The sequence below is a fragment of the Heliangelus exortis genome, chromosome 2 (assembly GCF_036169615.1).
Source record: "Heliangelus exortis chromosome 2, bHelExo1.hap1, whole genome shotgun sequence".
Lineage (NCBI taxonomy): Eukaryota > Metazoa > Chordata > Aves > Apodiformes > Trochilidae > Heliangelus > Heliangelus exortis.
The window spans coordinates 75,336,775-75,364,572 of NC_092423.1; the positions used below are offsets into that span (position 1 = coordinate 75,336,775).

General features: G+C 36.0%; 1 protein-coding gene across 2 annotated transcripts in view; it reads left to right on the forward strand.

The window, feature by feature from the left end:
* The window catches only part of CDH18 (cadherin 18), a 234,778-nt gene extending 209,235 nt beyond the window's left edge, over positions 1–25,543 (forward strand). The window contains exons 11-14 of one of the 2 annotated variants that reach the window (XM_071736638.1): positions 5,347–5,468; positions 11,714–11,831; positions 22,516–22,767; positions 24,229–25,543. In XM_071736638.1, the coding sequence (XP_071592739.1) occupies positions 5,347–5,468; positions 11,714–11,831; positions 22,516–22,767; positions 24,229–24,719 (983 nt within the window). In that variant the 3' untranslated portion in view covers positions 24,720–25,543. Of the gene's footprint in view, positions 1–5,346; positions 5,469–11,713; positions 11,832–22,515; positions 22,768–24,216 lie in introns of both variants that reach the window. The other variant, XM_071736639.1, reaches the window with a different exon arrangement.
* Positions 25,544–27,798: the final 2,255 nt, after the last annotated feature.

The following is a 27,798-nucleotide window of genomic DNA, read 5'->3' on the forward strand; positions in this document are numbered from 1 at the left end:
TGTCCTCTGTTTCTTTGGGGAAAAGCAAGAAGGTATTCCTTCCTTGTCATCTGAAGATGACATGGGGTATGTCTCTTCCTGACTAAAAAGATGAGTCCCCAAAGAAGAGACAGACTTTGCCACTACCCCTGTTCGGCCCTTTGTGAATCAGTACCAGAATCTCAAAGCAGATATTTCTAGCCACAGAACCATTGTAATTTGTGGTGCCCAGAACTGCTCAGGAGGTGAGCACCAGCGTTGTCCACGAGCAGCAGAACTTTCATTGAGGCAGAGGGAGCTGCCAGCTTGTTAAAAATCTGCTGCAGTGCTACTATTACTACTTTTGCTCCTGCTGCTACTAGTACTACAACTACTAAGAGGATCCAAGAGAATTTATGAATGTCTTCAGGTTTTTGTCCGTCAGTCAAAAAGTCGACTTTTTATAAAGTCGAAAATATTTTCTATCCAACTTCAAGAAACAATATTTAAAAACACCCACTATCTTAAAAAAAGCAGAATAGGACATTATACTTTTATTATGAATGATTTTTTTCTTGACAAAAAATCTAGTTTGCCACATACACACAATCCTGAATTAAGTCCAGTATATTCTTAATATTAACTCTTCCACTTACATACTAGATATTTTTCACCATTTTAGTTCTGTTTTTTGTAGAATATATTATTCTTTTTAGATCTACCTTTGACTTCTAATGCATCAAAACTAATGATTTTTAAAGAAGTGTGGTGAGTGTTTTCTACTTCTCTTTAAAAAAAGTACTGGAATAGATAGTTGGTTGAACTTATGTCCTGGTTTTGCTGAGATAGAATGATAAAATCAATTTTCTGTTCAGGGAAGCTGCAATTTTTTTGAAAGATTGCAGCACCTACTTACATGAGAACAAAGTTGATAAAGACACTGTGTTTCAGTTCATGGCCAGCCAGGGAATGTGGGTTTCCATAGTGATCAAGATCTTCAGCAATCTCGAGCTATCCAGGTGCTAGTACTAAGAGCAGTGAAATCCATGGAAGTTGACCAAAGCTGGTCAGTAGCTTAATGGATGGAGTAGCTTAAACATCACTCCTAATATAAATTGGGAAATTTGATGATGTCCTGGTTTGTCTCTTATTCAATGGTCACTGTCCCTGGAGGGTCTTATTCATCATTCTGTCCCTGAGTCCTTCTCTCCCATTTGCTGTGACCATCGTGCTCTCACTGGAGTGTGGTGTTCAGAGTGTTCATTATTCAGCTTTCAGAGCTTGTGACCATCTGGGATGACTGTAACTTTATATTTCATATTAGTATTGGGCTTAACAGTAGTAATTTTTATTATTTATTGTATAACAGTAGTAATTATTATTACTTTATTAAACCCATTTTCATTTCGACCCATTGTTCTCCTTTCTTTTTCCCCGTTCCCTTTCTCTGGTGGGAAAGATTCATGGGGTGATGGAACAACTGCCTAAACATAGATAACATCCTGTATTTAACTATATTAGTCTAACTTAAACAACAAAAACACACACTCACAAAAATAAAAAGGAAAACAAACCCAAACCCAAACAAAACACAATAAAATGAAAACAAAAAACACACACAACAAACAAACAAAAACCACCAACAAAAGCCACTAAAACCAAGCAAAAGCCCAAAGCACTAATGTACAAAACCACAAAATACTGATGTCAGGACTTTTATTCTGATTGTTATTCAGGTAGAATTTATTTTCGTAAAGTTCATGGAGAATTTTTTTTAATATAAAGAGGAAGTCTCACACAGCATTATTTGTATTAAAAATCTTTCTTATTAAATTGGAATTTTAAAGTTCGACCACAGAAATTAATGGAAGAGAAGGTTCAGGAATCCAGACTGGCTGTGGGTAGGAACTTTTCCAGTTCACAAAGGAGTTGCTGGTGAAGGGGCTGATAATAAAATCGACTCACTTGACAGATACTTAGTATTCTGGCAGGAGAACTGTTTATTCTGGGCAAAGTCTAAAGCATAAGCAAGCAAGTATCTAGCATAGGTGGATCAGAATAATATTTCTGCTTCAGCTGTCCCTTAAAACAGTAAGCATTCACTTTGAAAGATCTACTCCTGAGTCATAATGCTAATAGGAGACAGAATGGATCTGTCTGTTTTATAATGCACAGGCCTGAAACATATGTCAACACTGATTATATTAAAATTGGAAGCTTGCAAAACTGCTTCAAGAAATTTGTGCAATTAACAAAAATTTACTACCAAAAGGACCAATTATTAGAGCTGTTTGGAGATTGCAGGTGAATTTTACAGCTGAAGAAGTTTAGAGTTTATTTTATAATAAATAAAGATTTTATGTTTCTATGAAGAAGAGCTCAAACCTGAAAGCCAAAACAAATTAAAACAAAGCAAAACACATTTACGAGGCCCCTCTTAATTCATTCTCATTGTGTCCTCCCATAATAAACTATGCTATCACCTTGCATGCACATCTGCTTCGTATAAACAATCTGACAAGCTTCAAGATTGTTTTAGTAATGGTGTTAATACTTTCCCTGTTAGCATTTTGTAGTGAGTAGGCTGTCAATACGGCCTTTAAATGTTAACGATCTGATGAGGTGGCTCCTTCCAGAAAGACTCTAATACCTTGTGCATTAAGAAATCTTTTGAACTGGTAAGGTATTTATGAATTCTTCATACTGCAAAGCAGCTGTAGAACTACTAAAGGTAAACTCTCTTACTCTCCATGAAGTTGTTTTGAAAATGATGCAAATATATCAGACTAGAGTCAGATGGCACTGGGTATCAGTGACAGGAATACAAATGGATGCATTCAATATGGGGCAGATGTTTAATATGCTGTACTGAAACAAAGATGTTTAGAATTCTTATGCCACAGATTGGACCAAAAAGTTTGATTTTCCTTCCCCAGTAACTATTCCAAATTTGTCAGGCTTACAGAACCATTCTCTGCTACCCTCCACTGTTTTCTTCCTGGGTTTTTTGCTCCTCTCCTCCAATATGTATTTTATCTTATTATAGCTTTGAAGATGGCCCTGCTTTGAGATAGGACTGAACCAGTGACCTCCAGAAGTCCCTTTCAACTAAGATGTTTTCAGTGATCCTATGGTTATCTGAGAATCACAGCTGGTTTTGCCTTCTGGCAAAAGTGTCTTCGAGATTTTTCTAGTATTAAAATCTTCAGTTGCCTCACTGTATTTAGTGAATCCACTCCCAAATGGATTTATTCATCCTTAACCCTTCTAATCTCTGCTTTCCATCTCTCTTCTCTGCTTTTGCATGCTCTCTCTTTGTCTGCTTTAATTTATACTGATTTCTAGTTCACATATGTCACAAACTATGTGCAAGAGCCTTGTGAATGAACCCTCAAGAACAAAGCTCCTTTTAGTTGCAGATCATCTCTCTAGATCATCTATTGCTAGAAACCATGTTCTGTAGTCACAATTAGAGGATTTTTGTAATTGGATTGTCTGATGACATTGCCATTGAGTTTACCTAAATGATTTTGTAAGCTATATTTTGGAGAGAAATAAGTCATATTCAGTCTTTGCTGCTTGTGCTGTTCTGCACAATCTCATGACCTTCCTCCAGAGAAAGCTCAAACATTGTTTTTTGTGTTGTCATACTGCAAAGGTTCTCCTGGACAAAAGGTTGCTTTCTTCAGTAATAAGAGCAAAGGTTGGTAAATAGTTCCTTTCTGCCAGCTTCTTAGTGAACAACCAAGTGCCATTGTTCCTCATGTTCACTTCATGCATTCCCAGTATTTTAACATTCCTCAAATTTTTCAATTGAAAGTGTTTTCTATATAGCAATGGTAAGCCTTAGTGTTGCATGAACAGAATTGAGATAGCCTGCTTTAGTCCCTTAATTCACCTATTATTAAGAGCATAGAATCATGGAAAGGTTGGAAAGACCTTCAAGACATCAAGTCCAGCCATCAGTCCTACACCACCTTAACCTCTCCCAAAGTGCCACATTTACCTGTTTTTTTATTACTTCCAGGGAGGTATCTCTAACTTTGTCAGAACAAACTTCAACATTCTCACATACTCTTTCATTGGTGGCTTTGAATCCTAATATGTGTCTAATAATTTATTAATTTTTTTTTCCCCAGAATTCTGAGTAGAAACCAGTGTGACAAATCTAAGGCATTTTTTTTTAAATGACCATTTTTGACAGAAAAGAATAAGTGGATTGATTAAAATCATAATAATCAAGGTGAATGAGATTTAGACTACTAATGGCTCTTTTTCTATTTTTTATTCTCATGAGCACACACATGGACTTTTAAACCATAAGACTCTAAGGATCAATTCTTCTATTTTGTTGTTTGAAAGACTGACTTTCCTGGTTTCTGCTGATAGTTTAATTTAAAAATGTCATTCAAATTAAGTTTCTTAAAATATTTTCTTACTTAATTTTAAGAATGAAGTAATTACGTATTTTTTTAAAATGTGGGTGGTTTTTTTTTTTTCTGATTTTATTATAGAAAGTGTATTCTCATTGAAGGGATTCTGTTTATTGTGCTCCCTGAGGGAGAGCTCTTTTTGAGGTTGAGCTTGTGCAAGTGCAGATCATTTCCTAAAACACTCTTAGACATTGTTTTCATACTAATATGACACTGTTAAAGCAACAATCATGTACTTTGTGTGATAGCATAGTAACTTCTGATAAAGTTGAACTCAAGCTTAGGAGAAGTTTATATATGCCTATATATTCATATTTTCTTAATATTTTGCTATATTATTTCATAAACTCTTGTAAGGGACTAAGAAGAAGAGAATTTTTTAATATATTCCATATTAGATTTTCTTAAACACTATGATGACACTTTCACATTCATTACAAAGCAGTTTATCATGGGAACAGGTTGTCCAGGAAAGTGCTGGATTCACCATTCCTGGAGCTGATCAAAACCAAGTAGATGTGGCACTGCAGGACATGATTTAGCTGGCATGGTGGTGTTGGTTGACAGCTGGACTTGATGATCTTTGAGATCTTTTCCAGCTCTGATGTTTCTATGACGCTATAATAATTCCTTATCATACACTGTGGTTATACGTGGTAGTTCCAACAGCTTTATCCCACTTTTAATTCTGAGTAACTTATGTTTTTATTGCCACCTTAAGTCACTAATGTAACAGTGACTTAAAACTCATGCTATTCTTTCCAATTTTTTCTTAATTATTTCTTCAATACAGTTAATGAAGCATAGCAAACAATATTTTTTTAATATCGTGTTACCCAAATGTCTGCATCTAGTTCTCATCCAGTTAATGTGTTAAGAAGCTATATTTAAACTGAGGACATCACAAAATATTGAATATTTCAAAAGGCTTAATACCCCCTTGTGTATTTTGCAGACAATCCTGAGCTAGTGAGCCACGTTCCAGTTGGTGTTAGAATCCTGGATGTCAATGACAACCCTCCAGAGTTCGACAGAGAGTATGACACAGTTGTCTGCGAGAATGCAAAGCCTGGTCAGGTAACTCTCACAGTTGTCTTTCTCTCACTAAGAAAGAACTATGACTTTATTTCTTAATGCCACATCTTTAAAAAGTTTGATTCGGGGAACATATATCATAATATTTTCTGATTTCATTTTCATATGTCACATTTGATTCAACTTATTTAATTGTATTAGGCTGAGGGAGAAGCTTTGGGAACTCATTCAATGTATCTTGCTTTTTGCTACAAAAAATATCCAAACTTTCTTCAGTAGAGACAGGCAAAATTTTAATCTAGTCAGAAAAGAAATGGAATCTGACAAGTCACTATCCTGAAAAAAGTAGATGGAGCAGATTTAGCACCTCTCATCTATGTATCACATGATACGCAAGATTTCAAATACAGTGAAATGGCTGGTTAATGGCAAGTGTGTATAATACTTACCCCAAATACTTTCCTTGTCTCAGATCATATGCAGATTATATCCTTCTCCAAGGATGCTGGACATAATGAAAACATTTCTGTGTCTTCATTAATCTTTTAATAAACATCTTATGTGATTCTCTCTAGCTTTTCTTACAACAAACATAAACTTTTGATACTTTTGGTATCTGCTATCTCATGCAGCAGGAATTTTACAGTTTAATTGCCTGTTTTGGGAAGACCTACCGCCTTTTTTTTTTTTTTTTAATTTTTTTTTAATTTTTTTTTTAATTTTTTTTTTTAATTTTTTTTTTTTTTTTTAATCTTCCCATTCTGTTTTCTGTTGATATTTACCAGTTCTTGTGTTGGAAGAGAAAGAGAGAGGGAGAAGTTGATCCCTATTATCTCTGTACCAGTCACAAATCTCTAGCACATTGCCCCTCAGCTGTCTCTTGTCTAGACTGAAGAGTCCTATTTCATTTGGACAGCCCGTGATAAAGCCCTTCTAGACTTTTGATCATTCATCTTGTCCTCCTTTCTCCAATTCCTCTCTATTCATCTTGAGATGGGGAATCAAGATTCAAGATACAGGTATGCAGTGGTTGATAATTCTGTGAAGTATAGCTTATGCTTCATAGTATATGATGATCTCTGCTTTCTTCTCTGGTTCCTTCCCGAGCAATTTCTGCCAGTGTCTTTGGTTTTTACTAACTAATAAGAGCTGAATGCAAAAACTGCCTGCCATAACACCAATATTATTAGAAGTAATGGCCAGCTCAGAGATCATCATCATGTACATAAAGTTAAGGCTTTAGGTCTATGTATAATTAATTTCACCTGTCTTTGTATTGCCTGGCTAGTGAGTATTGGAAAGTCTTTAGTGTCAGCCCTTCCTTTTTACTTCATTGAACATCTCAGTATCATTAGTAGATTTTATGGGCTGATTATTCTTACACTTTATGAACCATTTATTATTACACTGACGAACAAGTGGCCCAGCATAAATCTCAGTGGAGCAGGAAATCTCTGTGACTTCCTTTCCTGTGGAATAGACAATTTAGAGAAGAGACCTTATTTCCTGTCTTTTGTGCAAGGACCTTCTCTCTTACCTGCATAATTTTCTTCTGTGCTTTTGTTGAGATACCTCATTGAAAGCCTTTGAAAAATCTAAGTTGGTCGCTCCATCAACTGAATAGGTCCTTTTAACATTCTCATTAAATATAATATTTTGAAAACCAAAATTAGTGAAAAAAGATTTTTTATCACTAATTGCAATTGTTTTCAACATTCTGAAATTAAAAAATGTGTTAATTAACAGTAATTGTGAAATAATTGTTATTTTAAATAGCAAGCTAAAGTCTACAATAAAACTAACTCAGAAATGCTCTGTGTGCCAGGAATGTTGTTGTTAAACATCTCATGTTTCTTGTTAGTAAAGATTTAATTCTCCAGTAGTAGCTTTGCATATGGAAACTTATGTGAGAAATGGGTAAAGGATAAAACAAGTTTTACAACGGCAGCCTTTGCTCCTGATTTGGATCAGTGCCTTTGCTCCTGATTTGGATCAGTGCTGCATTTCTCTCCTAGTTATTGCAACTCTTGACCTGTTTAGATACCAAGATTAATGCTACCATGAAGTCTTATGAGGAGTGGCTGAGGAAACTGGGATTGTTTAGCCTGGGGAAAAGGGGGCTGAGAGGAGACTTTATTGCTCTCTACAACTACATGAAAGGAGGGTGTAGTGAGGTGGAGGCTTTTCTCTTCTACCAAGTAACAAGCAATAGAATGAGAGGAAATGGCCTCAATTTTTGTCTTAGGTAGGTTTAGATTTGATATTAGAAAGAACCAAAAGGATTGTCAGGCACTGGAACAGGCTTCCCAGGGAAGTGGTTGACTCACCATCCCTGGATGTATTTAAAAGACATGAAGATGTGGTGCTCAGGGACATGGTTAAGTGGTGGACTGGCAGCGTGCTAGATTAAAAGTAGATGATCTTAAAGGTCTTTTCCAACCAAAATGATTCTATGATTCTATGAAGGACTCTACAAGTGGTAGTTTAATATGAAGGGCTAGATAAGCAGGCTGTTGCATGCTTAAGCTAACAGGACTGCACAATTTACTGATTTCTATCTGCATTGTATAACAAGTCTTCAGGAAAGATTATGTTACCATTGGAATGCACCAAAACCCAAACAAAAAATACATGTCTCTTACTCAGAAGATAAAACTGTCCAGCTTAAGAATGAAAATAACAGTGTTCAACAAATATTAAGGAGGGACAAATAAGCAAGGAGAATAATACAACTGCTCCATATGCTAAACAGTGTGCCTAGCCAAATGAGTTTGAATTGCTGAAAATGCAGTGTTTATTCTCAATTCTATGTCTTCCTATGTCAGCATTTTGTAAGATGTATCACTAAAGAAGAAATTCTGGCAGGTGCTACAGTGCACCTCTGCTTAACTAGTACTTCAAGGTTGGGCACTGCCCTGTAAGGGTCCTTATTTCATGTGTCAGCACATCTATTTTGAATTTATTACATCCAAGATAAACTAACCAATAGTTTGTCATTGGAAGACACTTTGTGTTCGCTTCTTTATTCTCAGAAGAGGCATCTATGGAGAGAAATCACAGTATCATTTAATTGTATGGCCTGTCTCCTTATTCTCTTTCTCTCCACATCTTGATTTATTTACTTTAAAAAAACAAATCAACCAAACCAACCAAACAAACAAAAAACAAAACCAAAAAAATCCCCAATAAACTTACAATAAACTTACAATAAACTTAAGTCATCTCAAACGGAAAATACTTGTCAGAAGTCTCTCCAAGAGATTCCAGGTGATGCCAGGTAGATGTTGTATATTAAATTAGATAAAGCACCTGTAATTTTAGCCTAGATGGTAGCCAGATTTAGAGAGCTCTGGCTTTCATAAATGCACTGGTTTTGTGAATGATTTTGGAACTTAGGTAATGTAGGAAAATTAAATTTTGCTGTCTGCCACAAAGTGAACTTACGAATGAATTTTTCCTTTGCTTTGAATGTGACTTGTTTTATTACTTTTAAGACAATGACAGCAAATAGTGTTGTAGAAAAAAAATTAGAAATTTAAATAGTGTGTTCTGAAAAATGAAGGACTGAAGTATTGAGTTTTCTGAAAGTTTCCAAGTTCTCTGTTTGTCCTGGCAGTTTATGAGCTTGTTAAATTATCTGACTAAATCTGCTAATTATATTCACTACAGCTCTCCAAAGATGACAATTTTTCTAGGTGTTTTTTTAGAGAAAAAATAGAAAACATTGTGGCAGTAGTGAAAAGTCATTTCCCTGACACTGTCTATCAAAGTGTGAGTACTTGTGCTTATGCATAAACACACACAATTTTTCAGAATCAGCATGTGTAAGTATTGTGCTGCCAACATGAGCTACCTTACCCTGGATGCTGTTAGTTCTAATAGCCAAAGGAAATCTATGTTAGTTGGCAAGGAATACTTCTACTATAAGTTTGTCATGTATATTTTGACTGGTTTATTGATTCAGTTCTGAAAAGGATCTGAGTAGAATGTAGCACTAGCTCTCTATCCTCTTCCTTTCTCATCCATTCTTGAAATTCTTCCTTTTCTCATAAACTCTTGCCTTTAGAAAAGGAGCATAACTTTTCAGTTTCATCACTTCAGTGTTGTCAAGAGAGCTTTATAGCAGTGTCTGTGTCTACATTTTTATTTTAACCAGCTTCAGTACAGTGCAAGTCTGCCAAGATGCCATTACTTAGTTGGTCTGTTACTTTGAAAAGGGTTAACAATACCTTTGAATGTCAAGAGGACACATATTTTGGTTCCTCACCTCTGAATGCAAGTCTTCAAGATCTTTTCCTTACAAAGCAAGAGCCTTTCCTGAGACCCTGTGAACCTCTTCTGTCAAACAGTTCTGTCAAAATCATTTTGACTTGTCCTATTATACATACAACAGCTATTTTCTACATAGAAATACATGATTTCTATGCCATGTGCTGCAATATTTTTTTACGTACACTGGTGAACTCAGGGGATAATCGAATTCCTCTGTGTGAAATCAGGGAATATATTTTACTGAGTTTTAAAATTGGTCCTAAAATAATTTTTATATTGGTCTTATGGTACTGAAGTCTTGATCAAAGGTATTTTGTTGAAAAATGGAATGTTCTTGAAGCAATATTTTGTAAAATGTCACTAAATAATATTTTAGGTAAGAGAGGGCAACTGGACAAAAATTTCTCTATTAGGCTGTCAAAAGGAAGCTGAAAAAGCATAGCAAAATTATATATATATCACTGATAAACAACATTGAGGACATAAAAAATATTTAATAAGTTCATGCTTTTTAAAAGACTTATCTGTCTTTTTTACATCTAGGTATGGTATTTAACAAGATTTTTAGTATTTGAGTAATAACAGAAACTGATACTCTTGAAAATATTCTATCAACATTTTTTGTCTTCTTTGCCTCATGCTATTTCAACATGAAAAGAAAATCTTATATTTCTCTTTTACACGGTAGTTGTTTCAATAATAGATACAACACCATTGCAAAATTAAACAGAGAACAATTAGCTTTTGGCAAACTTTTATTAATATTGCCATGACTTTGGTAAACTGCATGACTACAGACATTTCAGATTATCTTATTCTGATACAGTTCAGCAAAAAAAAATGTTACATCAAACTTTTAAAATATTCTCAGTAATTATCATCAGTAATTTCCATATTAATTGTCTCTGGTGTGTATAGTAAATATATTACAGGGCATATAGTTAATGGAATAAGCATTCTACTCCATTGGCTTTAAAATGCATTTGCTCTGCTTCTCTTATGTGACTGGAGATAGGAAACTGTGCTGTCACTTAGTTTTAGTGTTAGTTTAAAACAGAACAAACCACTTGAGCCCACACTGTTTATGCTTCAGGTTCAGCCCAGACAGACTGCTGCTGCACATTGAACAGAAAAATTGTTATGAAAAAAACACTTCTCCCTTCTCCTCTTACCATCCCCTCAGGATATCTATCAGCTCTGTGCAGCAGCCTGTGTGGGCTTCACAGGCTGTAACACAAGAACAACTTTTATTAAATTCTCCTTTAGCACTTGAGGTTCCAGGTGCAGCATGAAAATGAAAGCAGAGATAGAAATATTACTTGGTCACACATTCCAAAAGCTTGGTTCACTTTTAGTTGAAACTAAATTTTAAGAACCACCAGGACATTTGGGTCCAAAGGTCCTACCTTTCAAAAATATCTCTCTCAAGTATGGTTGCTACATCTAATTCTGTTCCTTTTGGGCAAACGAAAATGAAACAAGAAGTGGCTGCTGCTCTGTTTGTTCTGTTCTCTAGCAACTAAAAACTGATTCTTAACAAGAATTTTTAACTGCAAGCTGTTATTATACAACTGCCATTTTGTTTGAACAATTAATTTTTCCTAACTAATATTGAAGTGCATGTAATTACTGGGATGTCATGCAGATGATGCTCCACATAGACCATTCCAGTTCAGTATGAATTGAGGCTCTATAAAAACATGTTTAGGTGAAACTGTAATTCTGAAAGTCACCAGGAAGCAAAGTAAATGATGAAAATCTCTGTACCATCCTGGCCATATTAGAATGTCAGAAAGCATAGATGCTGTAGAAGCTTTTATCCAGATCTGAAATGTGCTTCCTGAAATATTTCATGCAAGAGAAATCAAGCTAATGGCCCAGTTATTCTATCAGCTGAATTTATCAGCAGCCAAGTAGAAAATTAAAATAAGGTAAATTTGAGCATCCTGCTGAGGTCAGGTATCACTTGGGTCAAGTTCAAATTTCAGCACACTCACTGTTAATTTTTATTTCAGGTAATTCAGACTATCACTGCAACTGACAAAGATAACTCTGCAAATGGGGCAAGATTCCATTTTTCCCTTGATGAAGGGATTTCATTGAATCCCAACTTTACTCTAAGGGACAATGAAGGTAAATCAAACATATAAATCTTAAAGAATTTGGTCTCTGTTTTGTCTTGGATGTCTCATTGAACAGAACAGTTTCTATGCATTCCTTTGGTGAAGGGGAAAACTAATATGTCTTCACTGAACTGGCTGATACCAAGGAAATGGCTAGCAACATATTGCAAACTATGAATAATCAGATACTGCATGTGAGTTTTATATTTCATTTTATTTCAGCATTTTTGTTTCATACATTCAGTAATGTCTTTTGTAAAGTGATTAATGGAAAAGATGCTGGCAATCTCTTCTATTTTCAGGTGAAGAGCAGTGGGCAGAGTCAAGGTTATTTCTGGTCATTGATTAAAGGGGAAAAAAACAATTTAAGGGGCATAACAAGCTGTATTTGTTCTTACTTCTAATACCAAGAGCAGGTCATTCAGTGCTTCCTGAATTTTAAGTCTCTTGCTTCACACCCTTCCTAACAAAGTGAGCCTAAAAAGCACAATAGGAAAATCATATCAGATAAGCCCAGAAGAAAAATGGCCTTCAGAGTCACCCAGCCAAGTGTCATTGAACATATCTGGAATTAAAGAGTGATGCAGCCTTTCTGACAAAACCTTGTATCGGCCTTAGTATTTCTTGAGTATTACATAATGGTTTTCATTTTGTTACCTGATGAAAACTAAACTAAACCTTTAATGCTTGTCTGCAGCTTTTATTTTGAGCTTTTGTGTATGTAAGTATTGTGTAGTTTTGTTTGTATGCATGTGTGGAAGTGTGTGTGGGCTGGTTTTATTTCACAGCAGTGACATGAAGTATCTTCTGAGATTTAAGAGACCTAGCTTTGGCACTGAGCATTCTGGTTTAGTGATGGATTGGTAGTGTGCTAGGATAAAAGTTGGACTTGATTATCTTAAATCTCTTTTCTAAACAAGATGATTCTATGGTTCTGTGGTATATTAAAAAATATTCCTTAAATGATGAGTCTAAGATTCAAATAAACTCATTCAGTATTAGGCTGTGATCTTACGTGGGAGACCATGGTCATATTCATTTCAGTACCAGTTATTTACATCAAGACATACTTTTGAATAACTCTATTTAAAGAATTAGTCTTTATAAGGTACACATTTTATGATTTTGAACATATTTTTAATTGGGATCAGTATTACCAGAGGAAAATTGTGTGTTGTACTTCAAAGACCACATGTTTACCATAAGTGTAACCATAAGTTATTTACCTATGATTTATAAAGATTTATAAGAGGGTAAGAACTTACAATAAATGTCTAATGAGGCGATGTCATCTTTGGTTATAAGTATATAGTATGCAGTATTTGCTTTCTTGTTACTTCCCAAGATCAGTGAGCAATGACTTTACCAACAACAGCAGAAGACATTGTTTGGACTATTGTAAATTGGATTTGGCATGGGGAAGTAGGGAGAGGAACAGTTGAAGATTTACACTTCTTGTAGCATCTCGTATAAAACTTCTACAGGTACAGAGACCCCAGACACACAATATCCAACTTGTCCATGTAATTTATACAATGATAGTTTATCTCTAATCATAGCAAAATATTGTCACTATTTTGCTTGGCACATGACCCTTCCATTGTACTGTTTAAAGGTTACCTTTTATTGGGACATTTTCTTTGTGATATCATCTGTATGTAAAATATCCTTGAAACTCTTAAAAAGTGCATTCACAATATGCTATATCTACAATTCACAACTTTCATATTTTCATATGAAAATTCAGGTGATATGATTCATATAACCTGTTCCTGTTCAGAAACTAATTTTTTCTGTTTTCTATTCTAGAAAATAGCTGAGAGATGTTAGGAGGAAGAGGCTTCTCCTTTGTCTGTGACAAGTTTGTACTTTTGAAACCTTTTGGTTTTGAGCATTAGTTATTAAAAATAATTAGGAAAGCTCTTAACACATGGTAACTGCTATCTTTGCCTCTGAATTTAATAATTCCATAAAGGCTAGCATTCTTGAAGGGTTATATATATAGCTGTATCTGTCCCTACAAAGCTATATTTCTATTGAATTCATCTTTGGAGCCAGTCATCCTCTCCTTTTATTTATCCAGGACAAAGGTTTCATGTCACAAAAATTTCAGTAGACATTTTCTTCCCTTATTTTCATAACCTGAAACAACATAATTCTGCTCTTTAAGCCCAAATACAGTACTGAATAAAGGTTCCCCATATATAATTTAACAGTTATATATGTGCACTTTGACTGAAATCTAGAGGCATATTTCATAGTTTGACCCTACCTGCCTGTATAGGCTGCAGAAATATACAATCCCAGTATGTATATGATTCAGGTCAGTAATATTCCATGGCTTCAGCAGAGTAGATGGATACTAATGTGGCAGTAATTTTTTAGGGTTTTTTGAAAATGCATGTGAGCTTATGTCATTGGTATGATATCCCCAAATATTAATATACAATCGCACACTTCCATAATCTCTCTCTTGGTGTCCAAGTTTAAAAAATTCATTCCCTCTTTCCCTTTTTTTTTAACCTATTAGAGACCTTTTCCAGAAGTTGCACCATACTTTTCAGGGAGATGGCAAAAGACTGAAGCCCCAAAGGAAATTTGACTTAGGTGCAAGGAAACATTTGTGAATTTTGTGGACTATAAGGCACTATTTTGCTGGTGTTTTTTTTGTTTTTTGTTTTTTCCTCCCAACACTGCCAGTAAAATTTGTGCATTTTCTTACCTTGGTAAATTGAGACTGCCATCTTCTGAAATTAGGCAAAATTTACCTTTGTCTCAAAGAACAATTTCCCAGATAATGCTTTACATTTTTTTTCTCCTTTTATTTCTTCTGGACAAAGGTTTGAATTCACAAAAATAGTTGCAGTTTTTTGTTTTTTGTTTTTTTTTGCTTCTGCCTGCTTGTCTCATATGTCTGGCCTTTTGAAAATTTCCCAGTGATGAAGAATATTCTGGAGTTAGTCCATTTTTCTGACACTATTCCTTTGAAGATTCCTTTTTTTATTAATGTTATGCCACAAGATACTTTCATACCCGCAGAAACAGAGACCTGCTTTACTATAAAATCAGCCAAGTTTGTTCAACAGCATCTGTGTAAGATGAATTTTCTAACATGTTCGTCCACACATGCCTGTTATGCAAATTAACATTCTTCTCTGTTTCAGATCAAAAAAGGTCACAAAAGATCAGTTTTACTTTGCATTGTTGTAATTTAGGAAGAGAGCAACCTCCAGAGAGAAATCACCCCATCCCAGCATGAATTCCCTTGCAGAAGTTTCTGTTTATCCCTCTTTCCTAATATGTTGAAAATTCTTACCCGTACGCATATTGAACACAAAGTCTATGGCAGGCCAGTGAACTGACTTCAGAGCTTTAAAGTTAAAATAAGCAGTCCAGGTACCAGATCATGTCTTTATTGCTCTAGGCTGTCAGAAGTGGCACCAAAATAAGTCAGGTTGAAACCCCCATTATGCAGCCAAATAGAAGTGGGAAACTGCAGCATGGCTCCTATCTTCATTTGCATCAAATTTTCTTGCAAAAAGGTATGCGAGTAAAAGTTGCATATACTCTTGTGGTGTAGTACTTGAAGTTACTAATGCTTTCCATGAAATATCATCCTCTAAATTAGACAAGTTTTAGCTTGACAAAAATTGTATCTGAGGAAGGGTTAAGTTAGTGTTATCCATGGTGTCTGTAAGTACAGTCAATAGAAGTGATGTTAATGTAAACAGGTCACATACTGAGTAGGTATTATCACAGAATCATCTGAAGGTAAAAAAAGGATTTCTACCACAAATGAAAGTAACAGAAAACAAAGAATAGCTAGGACAGGAGACATTTTTCTTTCACAGCTCTGTGAACTTCTTCAATATTTTTTTGATAAAAAATGGAATCTCAGATTGATGAAGTAGATAAATTAGAGCATAGTGCATAGTTTCTTTGTATTTGTTTTCAGTTCTGCTATCGGTTGACATTTCACAAACCAATCCACAAGCAAATAATTGTGTTTCAGCCCACAAACTCTGCTATGTGTTGCTTTCCATTTTTGCTATCTAGTGAACTAGAAAAAAAGCTCATTGTCAATAGCTTTGAAACCAGCATAAGAGAAGGAAATATTTGCAAGTGTTATCAGTAAAGAAATGAAACAGAAATGCCTACCAGTTTAGTCCCATGAAAACCAATTAACCACTCTAACTTTAGAAATATATGAAATTCAAATTGCTCCAATATGTTTTGTTTTGGTTTTAATTGGTTATGACTTCTCTGAAACATTAGGGAACTTGAACTGCTGATATAAGCAAAGCTGAAAATTATCGGATGCCTTAAGATATAAACTGTTTTTTACTTCATTTTTTTACTTCCATTTCTCTTGTGCCTGCCTGTAATGTATAATGTGTCAAAGTATTTTACAGAGCAGCTGAGTTGGAGCCATGCAGAATTTCCCATGTGTAACCTTCTTGAGATAAATCTTACTTCTGATTGTCGTCTTTGCAAAGCATAGCCCAAATGCAACAAAGTTTACATCATGAAATGGGGCAGTGTTCACCACAGGGGATCACATAAATCTTTCTTTCCCTATGCTGGATTTGTTAATTTCCCTAAACAGCCAAAACTTTCATCTCTAGTGAATCCTTGTTCTTTTATCATGCTTCTCAGAGGTGAAATTCACAGTTTAAACCTATTGTGATAAAGATGTCTTTCCTTCCAAGTTTAAAAGATTCAAATCTGTAGTTCTCATCATGCTAGTACTGTTGCTGCAATCCTAGACTCTTGTCTTCCCTCTCTGTCATAGAATCAGAATTGTTGGGGTTGGAAGGGACCTTAAAGATCATCAATTTCTAACCCACCTGCCATGTTCAGGGGCACCTCCCAGTAGATCGGGTTGCTCAGATCTCTATCCAGCCTGGCCTTAACAACTTACAGGGATGGGGCTTCCACCACCTCTCTAGGCAGCCTGTTCCAGTGTCTCACCATCCTCTTGGTGAAGAACTTTTTCCTAACATCTAATCTGAATCTACCCAACTCTAGTTTTAATCCATTCCTCCTAGTCCCCCTAGTCCCACCACTTCCCGAGATCCTAAAGAGTCCAACAGCTTTCTTGTAGGCCCCTCTAAGATACTGGAAGACCACAATAAGTTCTTCTTGAGTCTTCTCCATTCTGAATAACTCCATATCTCTCAGTCTGTCTTCATAGGAGAGGTGCTCCAGCCTTCTGATCATCCTCATGGCCCTTCTTTTGACATGTGCCAGCATGTCCATGTCTTTTTTGTAATAAGGGCTCCATAACTGGATGCAGTACTCCACATGGGTTCTCATGAGAGCAGAGTAGAAGGGGACAATCACCTCCCTCACTTGCTGTCCATACTTCTCTTGATGCAGCCAAGGATCCAGTTTAGATTTCTGGGCTGCAATTGTACACCAATGGCTCATGTTGAACTTCTCATCCAGCTCTCCCAAGTCCTTTTCCTCAGGGCTGCTCTCAAGCCAGTCACTGCCCAGCCCATATCAGTGCTTGGGATTGCCTCAACCCAGATGCAGGACCTTGCATTTGGCCTTGTTGAACTTCATGAGGTTGGCATGGGTCCACTTCTCCATCCTGTTAAGGTTCCCTTGAATGGCATTCCTTCCCTCTAGAGTGTCGGCTGCACAGCTTGGTGTCATCAGCAAACTTGCCGAGGATTCACTCAATGCATCCATGTCACCAACAAAGATGTTAAACAAGACTGGTCCCAATACTGATCCTTGAGGGACTACACTTGTCACTGGTCTCCACTTGGACATGGACCCATTGACAGACAGTCTTTGGGTGCGGCCATCAAGCCATTTCTTTATCCACTGAGTGGTCCATCCATCAAACCCATCTTGGAGACCTGGATGTAGTACTGGACAGTGCTGAAGGCTTTGCTCAGGTCCAGGTAAATTATGTCGGTTGCTCTTCCTTGTCTACTGATGTTGTGACCTTTTTCATAGGCCATCAAGTCTGTCAGGCATGATTTGCCCTTGGTGAATCTGTATTGATTATACCCAGTCATATCTTCATTGTTCTGCTGCCTCAGCAGTGCCTCCAGGAGGATCTGCTCCATGATCTTACTGAGCCCAGAGGTGAGACTGACTGGCCTGTAATTCCCTGGTTCATCATTCTTTCTATTTTTTAAAATGGGGGTTGTGTTTCCCCTTTTCCAGTCAGTGGGGACTTCACCAGTCTGCCATCACTTTTGGAATATAATCGACAGCAGTTTAGCAACCACATCTCTCAGTTCCCTCAGTACCCATGGGTGTATCCCATCAGGTCCCATGGACTTGTACACATTCAGGTTCTTCAGGTGGTCATGAACCTGATGCTCACAATGAGCAATTCTTCCTTCCAGCCCCTGCCATTACCTCCTGTGACTCTGGGAGTGTGGCTGGAGCCCTTGGCAGTGCAGACTGAGGTAAAGAAGCCATTGAGGGCCTCAGCCTTCTCCATATCACTTGTTACTGGTTATCTGTTTCCTTTCTGATGGGGCCCACACCTTCCCTAATCTTCTTTATACCGTTAATATACCTATAGAAATATTTGCTATTCCCCTTGATCTTTCTGGCTAGATTTAATTCTAACTGATCTTTGGCTTTTCTAATAAGGTCTCCTATTGCTTGGGCTGCTTCCTTATATGCCCTCCATTCCATCTGTCCTTCCTCTCTTGTAAAGTTTATTTTTCCTGTGCCGGTTTGCTGCGTCTGTTTTCAGGTATCAGAGGAATTTCTTGATACATGATCCCTGATCCCTGCTCCTCCTTTTCAAACTAAATTTCTTGATTAAAAAAAACAATGGTATTTTTTCACTTTAGTAAACTTGTTCATAGGTCACCAGCATCTGTCTTCATACCTGGCTACCTCTAGCTTTTACAGTTTGCAGGATTTTTTTTTTTTTTTCTTCATGTTAAGATCCTTCTCTTAAAAGTTGTTGTCTTTTTTGTTCCCTTCTCAAAGGGTCTTCCAATAGTTTTTCAAAAAGAATGCAAACAATTAAAACATGGAAGTTTAAAACATTAGAATAGCTGTCAGGATGCAGATGGTACTGCAGCTTGGCTAAGCTGCTGTTATCAATCACTTTTGCAGGCATGCCCTTACATACCATTGCCCTCAAGAACACAGCTCTGACTAGAACATGATTATTATGCCAGTGTCATTAGCTTTGGTAGCTTTCCACTATCCTTGATTCTCAGTGACCTTTGAAATATTGGTTCTTAGATGCAGTTTCCTTCTCTGTAAAAAATGTAAAAGATTTAATTTATAAAGTATTCTAAAAGAGAAAGAATGGGAAAAAATCATAGTTGCAAATTTTTGAAATTCTGTCTCTTTCTTTGACTAAAATTAAATTATGTGATTTTAACAATACAATAAAATAAATTAAATTAAACAAATAAAACTTTACAAGAAAAAATGTCTACTTATTTCAATTAGTATTTATCTTGTACAGTAGAAAAATGTCTCTTCTTTGTTTGTCAAGGTCTTCCATCCCAGCCAAGCATGGTTTAATTGTAGCTCTTTTTCAAATTTTTTCACTGTAACATTTGAATTGTCCAGTTTTTCCATTTTGCCATTTTGGTCTTCTCTTTTTCCTTTTCTGACAGTTTTTATTTACTGTCCTTACAAGTTTTACTCCTATCTGTCCACAGTTATCCTTATAGCATACATGCTCACACCTTTACAGCTTCACCAGTAGTCTCGATGCTTAAATCTTTTCATTATTTCTGGACTCCTGTTCAGGATTTCTCAATTTGTCTTCATTATATTTGGTCTCTGATGCTTTTTGTTGTTGTTCATTTTTTTGTTTGTTTATTTGTTTTTTTCCAGCATTTTCATCGCTGCTTCTGTTGCTATATTGTGTGATACTACATCATTCACTTTTAGATTTATGCCAGAGAGCAGAAGGAGGTGGTTCTGCTTTCCTGCTCAGATTTGAATTCTGGGTCTTCTTTGGGTGTAAGCCCAGGAAGATTCACATGCAGAAAATTTTGTAGAACTTTTTTACTTCTGTGGAAAAGGTAGCTGAATTGAAGCGTCTGGGGCTTGTTGATGCTGTAACAGAAATGAAGTAGATTTTTAATCAGTAATGAAAGGCTGTTCTTATTATTTGTCACCTTTTGGTCACCTTTTGGATTTAGCAGTATAAGGTAATATTTCCTTTTGGACTGAGAGACATGAAAGATTTTCATATTAATGCTTAGCTCATATATATATATATATGATATATATATATATATCATATATATATATATATATGGTTTCCCTTACTACCAATAGGAAATTACATTTCAAGCTGAGATCTTGAACATATTCTTGGAGTTTTAAGGTATTCTTTCCGGATATCTTAGTGTGATTGTCATCATCTCAATTTTTGTAACTTGAAATATAATTCTCCTTAGAACTGTCACTTGTTTGAAAGTTGATAATCTCTCTGTTGATATGTACATGTGCTGAAAAGTGCATATAAGAGTGTTGCAGTTCTCTAGACTTAAGAGGGATTTCTAGGTGACCACTTCGACTTTAGTTTATTGTGGTGGTATTGTGCTGAGGTAAAAGAAATAGAAAAATAGAACAACTACTTGTAAAGAAAAACAGGACTGTGACTGTTCTCTCAGTGAAGCTTAGTACCACAGGCTGGCTGTGTACACCACATACCATTCAGCCTTTTATCTCTTCTAGATCCTGTGTAGCACCCAGTGGAGCTCCAATTTCAGATTTATGTGGGTTTTTTATCTTTTGATTTTATGAAATAATGTGAAAATTGTATTGCAGAGTTTTCACTTCACACAAGAATTAATGTGCTGCAGAGTGTATAGCATGAGGCTATTTAGGGCTGCTTAAGGATCCACAGTTGGAATAATGTTGAAGCACTGTGTAAAATGGGGAGAGACAAACCTGCTTCACTGTTGTCCATACTGCCTGCTGGAAAAATGTCCCTCACATATGTTAATAGCTCCTACTGGGTGTTATGTGAGAGAATCCTATTTGGTCCAGACCAGTGAAATACCAGAAACAGTGCTAAAATTCAGTAGGGTGACCAGCCAGTGTTCCAGAGATCATACTCCCTGGACTTGTTTTGTTTAACAATCTGAAACTGCAGAAAATAAAAGAAGTTGTTAGATGGGGGCTGTGCTGATAATCTGTAAAGAGTTGCATATCAAGTAAGGAAAGCAATTATCAACTGGATTCTTTACAGTCAGAAAGTCAGTGGAGTTTTTCATGCATATGTGGAAATTATGATGAAGCTTTTTTATAAGTGTAGGAAGGCAAATGCAGAAGTCATCACCTTTTAAAACATTAGCTTCTTTTTATATTAAATATGTTTGAAATTCAGTACTAATTCCAGATATACAAGTTTATTTCTGCTCTTGGGATGAAGTAGAGCTCAATCTATCACTGCTTTGACAGCTAACACACAGACCAGCTAAAGATGATTTTGTATTCTGTGGTGGTTTCCCTCTTTGAACTACTGAATATTTCATGTGTCCTCCAGCAGCATAAGGGAAGTTGGCACTGACAGTGTAGCATTAAAAAAAAAAAATTGTGTCAAACGAGTGAGATATTATTAAAAAAGAAAGAAGTGAAAGTGTTTTATGAAATATTTTGCAGCAGAAAGGCTTACTTTACTCCCTGACTGTATCATATATGCACTGAAAAAACACGTGCATGCAATCTACCTCTTAGTAATCTGGGTTCAGTAAGATAATTTGATTTTTTACGAGGTATTTTAAACCAAATCATTGAGATTGTTATATACTGCATTTAATTAAGTAATAGTAGAAGACCGTAAATGTATCAAAGAACAAGCAGCTCTAAATTTGTAAAATTAGACTTGGAACATTAAAGTGTAACTTAGGAAAAAAAACCATACTGGCAGAGCCTAGTAATATTGTCATGGATGGGCACAACCTGAAATTCTGGCTGTAAGGCCACATCTTAGTCTGCTTTAGGGGCAGGCAATGCAATCTGAATTTCAGTGATCCCAAGCTTGATTTATTCAATCAATTGACTCAATTCTGTGACAATTTTGCTCCCTAGTCTAGTTCCAGAATAAAGTGGAAATAATTTATTTCTTAATAATAAGGTAATGAAAAAATATCAGCATTACTGAGATAAAGAACTGTGGAGAAGAGCTTGCCCTTGCTTCTTCCTTCCTTCTCTTGACCTCCCCAGAGCATCAGTATTTGGCGACTGTGCTTTTAGTTGTTTTCTGAAAGCTGACTTCTTTTACCTGTGTGTAAAACATGAAAGTCTTATTTTAACTTTTACAAAGACCTTTTAACATTCTTCTGAGAAAGAAGAGGGATTTTATATTGTGGATTATTTTCACAATAGATATTCTCAGAATGCCAGGTACATTTATAATTTTCCATATATTACCAACAGCATAACATAGGACTAAAATGCTTGCAGACTGGGCCCAAAATGCTTATAATAATTCATCTAGACTCTAAGACAGGTCCATGAGGTTCAATAATCTTATTTATGTAATGCTTTTATCTGCCTCTTCTTTTTCTCTGTTGGCCAAAAATGCTTCCTGTCAAGTTTTAATTCAAGACTGTGCATTTTCCAGGACTGTCTGGTTGTAAGATGCCCTGGGCTTCTACTAGATGGGTAACGAAGAGTCAGTAGTGCTTTTTTAATTTTTGATTCATTATAGTGATATTCTGTTTTTCACATTGCAGATAATACAGCCAGTATCATGACAAGACGAAGGAGATACAGTCGGACCACTCAGGATATCTATTACCTCCCAGTTTTGATTTCTGATGGTGGAGTGCCCCCTCTCAGCAGCAGCAGTACTCTCACAATTAGGGTTTGTGCCTGTGAGAGAGATGGACGAGTGAGAACTTGCCATGCTGAAGCTTTCCTCTCCTCAGCTGGACTGAGCACAGGAGCTTTAATTGCAATCCTGCTCTGTGTTGTCATTCTTCTTGGTAAGCCACTTTCAATATTAAGTAATGTTACCCTTCCACTGGCTCCTGGAATGTGACAGGGCAGAAAAATTTAATATGATATGGTTTTGAACCAGAGGCTGCTGTCTGTTAGTAGTAGGTAATTAGAAAAACAGCTGTGATTTAGGGGGGAAAGGTTTAGCTAAAATTAATAGAGAAAAATGCCTCTTAAGTACATTTGTGAATGTGGAAATGATTTTTCAGAGGTTATCAAGTAATTAGCACTGCAGATCTTTTTTTCTGTAATTTGGAAAGATTTCAAAAAGCCACTGACTCTAATTCCATGTCTAGAACAGTGTGAAAAATAATAGAAAAGAGATGAGGAAAGCTTTTTGAAATGCATTGCACTGTAAGGAGCACCATTAGCACTATATAAAAGCCATTTCTTAATTACCTTTCTGGGATAAGCTGATAGCAATGCACATAATCCACAGGGGCAAGGGACATATGAGACTATAAAATAACTCCATTAGATAAATGTCCTTGCAAGTACATTTTCTCTTGACTTTTTTTTTTTTCTTAGACCAATTTGAATGTTACTCACTAGTTAAAAGGGGCTTTTTTTGTTATTTTTTGTTTTTTTCCTGGCAGAGCCACAATTTACACATTTCTCTACTGCCTTTCTGAGTTCTTATAGAAATTATGTACAAGAAGTAATGAGAATTGAGATTTTGAGGATTTTTTCTTTCCAAAGACTGTACATTTTCTAAAGACTCCTTTTCTCACAGGCTACTTGAGAACTGTCTTGTCAGAAAACTGTTTTAAAATGTACTGTAATACATTTAATTTATAATCTTACATTTTATCATCCAACATTGAATATTCATAAGAAAGTGGTTTTTTTTTTACTTTTAAATCAGTGTACACACTAAATTTTTGTTGAAGCTTTATTGAAGCATTCGAAGCCCTGAAAAATGTCAGCCTTAGTTTCTCATTTCTCTTTTAGCTGAAAGAATGTTATCCTCTTTTATCTCCTTTATGAGATCTCTTATAATCTAACTAGTGGATTTCGTTATTGGCTCAAGAAACCTTAGCAACCCCAGAAATTAAATATTAGTAGCAGAGTTCTCTTTACTGGCCCTTGGGAAGACAAGGCTCTATCAGCAGTTCATAGTTTCAGTAGAGCATTATTAATTTTCCCCTCAACTGTGTGGTCTCAACTTACTGCACTTCCACCTGTTGCTCTATCAAAACAGAGCTGTATGTATTTTGTGGGTGCTTTCCAGGCATGCAGACATCTGTCTTCAGGTAACTCACTATACAACAAAAGCACTGCTCCCTTAGGAATATGTGTGCCTGACATAATGATCCCAAATGCCATTATCCTGAAAGTATTAAACCTCTGTGTTCATAACTTACCATTTGCTGTTTTCTGTAGCATGCATCTACTTTATTCAGCTGTAAACTCTAAACCTATTCTAATATCTGCAGTTTTCTCTTTAGCGATTGTGGTCCTTTTCATCACCCTGAGACGCAGCAAGAAGGAGCCCTTGATCATTTCAGAAGAAGATGTCCGGGAAAATGTCGTGACATATGATGATGAGGGTGGTGGAGAAGAAGACACAGAAGCGTTTGACATCACAGCACTGAGAAACCCATCAGCTGCTGAGGAGCTAAAATACCGGAGGGATGTTCGTCCTGAAGTAAAGCCTGTGCACAGGCATCATCTATCCTCAAGTCTTGACAGTATAGATGTTCAGGAGTTCATTAAACAAAGATTGGCAGAGGCTGATCTGGACCCCACCGTGCCCCCCTATGACTCCCTACAGACATATGCCTATGAGGGTCATAGATCAGAAGCTGGATCTATCAGCTCTCTGGATTCAGCCACAACACACTCTGACCAGGATTATAATTACCTTGGTGACTGGGGACCCGAGTTCAAGAAACTGGCTGAACTCTATGGAGAAATAGAATCAGAAAGAACAACTTAGTTACAATTCCTAGAAAAGAGAAGGTCATAAACAACCGGAGAAATAACAACAGCAACAGTGACAGAAAATGAATGCAGTACTTGGAACTGAGCGAGTTGTATGCAGTTACTGTAGAACAAGTGCCCTTTTCATATTTGAAACTGGGTTCTCCAAGTGGAAGAAAGTCAAATTTTGAAAAATACAGAAAAAAAGGAACTATTGTCCCTTGTGTATATTTTTTAATTGCTCAATAAAGTCCATGGTACTGTATCTGTAACAATACCTAAACATCTCCAAGCTACAGTAAGTTTATAGTCATGCCTGTTTAAGAAGATAGCTAATAAAGGAGTAAATCTCTTGAAGGTGGTTGTGATATTGCATTTCAAGCTGTGCTCTAGGCCTTGTGATCCCAGTGTGAGGTAGCCGACGGGGATTACTATCAGTGTGAGAAATGCTAAGTCTGTTTCCTTCTATAGAAGGGATAACTCACACCTGTCCACTTAAACAAATGGTCCTTTGATGATTTAATCTTAATGAATTAGCAGGTTGCATTGAGGTAATGTCATTTCATTATTTCTTTCATAATCTTTTCATTCATAACCAGCTAGTAGTGGGAGGGCATCATTAACTATTAGTGCAAACATGGCTCAAGCCCATAACCCCAGACCTGCTCTGTTAATGTGTGTTAGAGGAACTGTTGTTTCCAGTATTGTGCTTTTCTTTTTGTCTTTTCACAGGAACATCATTCATTTAAATGGAACAGGTCCAAAGTACTTTTTATACAGCAAAACAGATGAAGCATAGTTTTTTTCAATAAAAATAGCAATGGCAGCACCATTAAATTATGCAGTTGTTTGATTCACTGTGCTTCACTTATGTCAATAGATGAAGCTTTTCAAATCTTTTGCTGGTCTGAGTCCAGGAACTACAACAGTCAGTTCACAACACAGAATTCTTAATCATAATGTCTATTTCCGTGTGTGACTAAAACCAAAATAGAGCTGCTGATAAAGCATCAGAATAGAGAAAATAAAAACAAAGAGAAGATCACAATGCTTTTATCTTTTTAGTTCTATCTACTGAGATTTAATTTCTCTTAGAGTAATTTCCATCTAAGCAGAACAAGCTTTTCTCTCCCTATTTCAAACACCATAGGAACAGGAACTTTTTAAGTTAATGTAGTAAGAAAAAATTAAAATGCACTGATTTATTAGAATGAATCAATTAAATAAATTAAGTCATGTTAGTAACATTTTAGTGTTACAGAACTGCTTATCAGTTCTGCTTAAAATTGCAGGCTATTTAACTCCTAATCCAGCAGATTCGTGATTTCTTCTGTTTTGTTTGAAACTTTAACCTTTTGTTTGTCCTTGTTATACTACTATGAGAGGAGACACTCATAGTATCCCATGGAAGATAATGACCTTAAAGGCTCACCATCTATTGCAGTCTTCTGCTGCTAAGAGATGGTAGCTGCACTTAGGGAAGTGGACATCTTGAAATACGCATCTGTTAGGGAAACTCTCCAGAAACTGTACTGTTTTTTTTTACTCTCTGAACTGGTATAATACAGATCTGTACACTCCACTTGACTCATCACTATGCATTTTAGTTGCCCCTCACCTTCATCTTAGTAGAGAAAAATGTACCTTTTATGCCTTCCCTTCTTCACTGTATGGTTGGGTAGGTCCTACACATGACAAAAAATTCTGATCAGTTCTACTTTGTACGTTTTTTTTAATTTTTAATTTTTTTTATTCTGAGATGTAGTGGACTGCTTCTGTTTTTAACAGCCTTCTGGAAAGATTAGCAAATAAATTTTTAAGAAACTTTTCAAAACTTTTAAAGTGTTAGTTGCATTATAGTTTTGGAATTGTATTTCACTACTGTTTCAAGTTTGCAACCTAAAAATTGCAATGTTTCCCTTTCTCTCAACATCTGAACCCACAGGGCAATTTAGAGGGGAAAAAACTCTGAACCCTAAAATGTTCTGCTGATGATTTGAAAGTAGTTTAATAACCTGTGTTCAGATTTTTTATTGTTTTTTATCTTTTTTAAAATTTGTTTTTGTTGTTTTAATTTTACCAAATACAGAAACTTCTAGAAGTGCATTAAAGGAGGCATTCTAATTGTAAAGTAAAACAGATGCTTTAATGCAGTAAGGATCATCCTAAAGATTAGCATGGTTTATGTGTTGTCTTTTTGGGAGTAGAGTTAGGATATGTTTCAGTTTTGTTCCAAATGAAGCAACTAGTAGTTCAGGATTTTATGAGGAGAAATGTTCTTTTTACTTGGCTCACACTCTCTTAATGCTGACATCTAGAGTTTTATATTGTAGAGTGCTAAGAAGAAAATCTTACAACATAATTTGTAACATCAGCAATAATAAAACTGCATCCATTGTTGTAATATAGTTTCTAGAGCCAGGTATTGATTATGAACATGTCTGCTCCCTCTGGCCCTACACTGAAGAAGGGAAAATCAATTGTATTTTGTGTTTTAAGCAGTGTTCCCATTGTTTTATTCTTATTTGCATCATAGAACATGCAAGCTTAAAGTCAACAGAATTTTAATGACATAAGCAAATAATAGCTCCTTACATTCTTGTTCTAATGTTAATGAGGGAAAGAGGTCACATCTCAGAGAAATAAGAATGCCCTTTTCACCATTCCTGGTGCTCTTTGCTGTTGTGCAGCACGTGCATCATACCCACAACTCCAGAAATTCTGAATCCTTCAAAACACTGCAGGGTTGTTGAGCCACTGCTCCAGTGATGCTGCAGCGTGTACTTTTTGGTATGCCCTATCCACAGTGATTGCCAATGTCCTTTTCTGTCATGGTATGTCTGCATGCTTGCTATGGTTACTGGTTTTCTACTCAAAATACACATCACAGTGCCGTGTTGTTTGCATGACTAATAGCAGACTATTAAATCTTCAGGGCCACAGAAAAAGGCTTCAATAAGTGCAGAAAGAACAGGTTTAATTATACGTTTTCTTGATCCCACAAATTTTTTGTTTGGTCATTTGTGTCCTAGAAATAAATTTAAACTATATTTGAGAATTTCTCAAATGAGAATTTGAGAATTATTGTTAACATT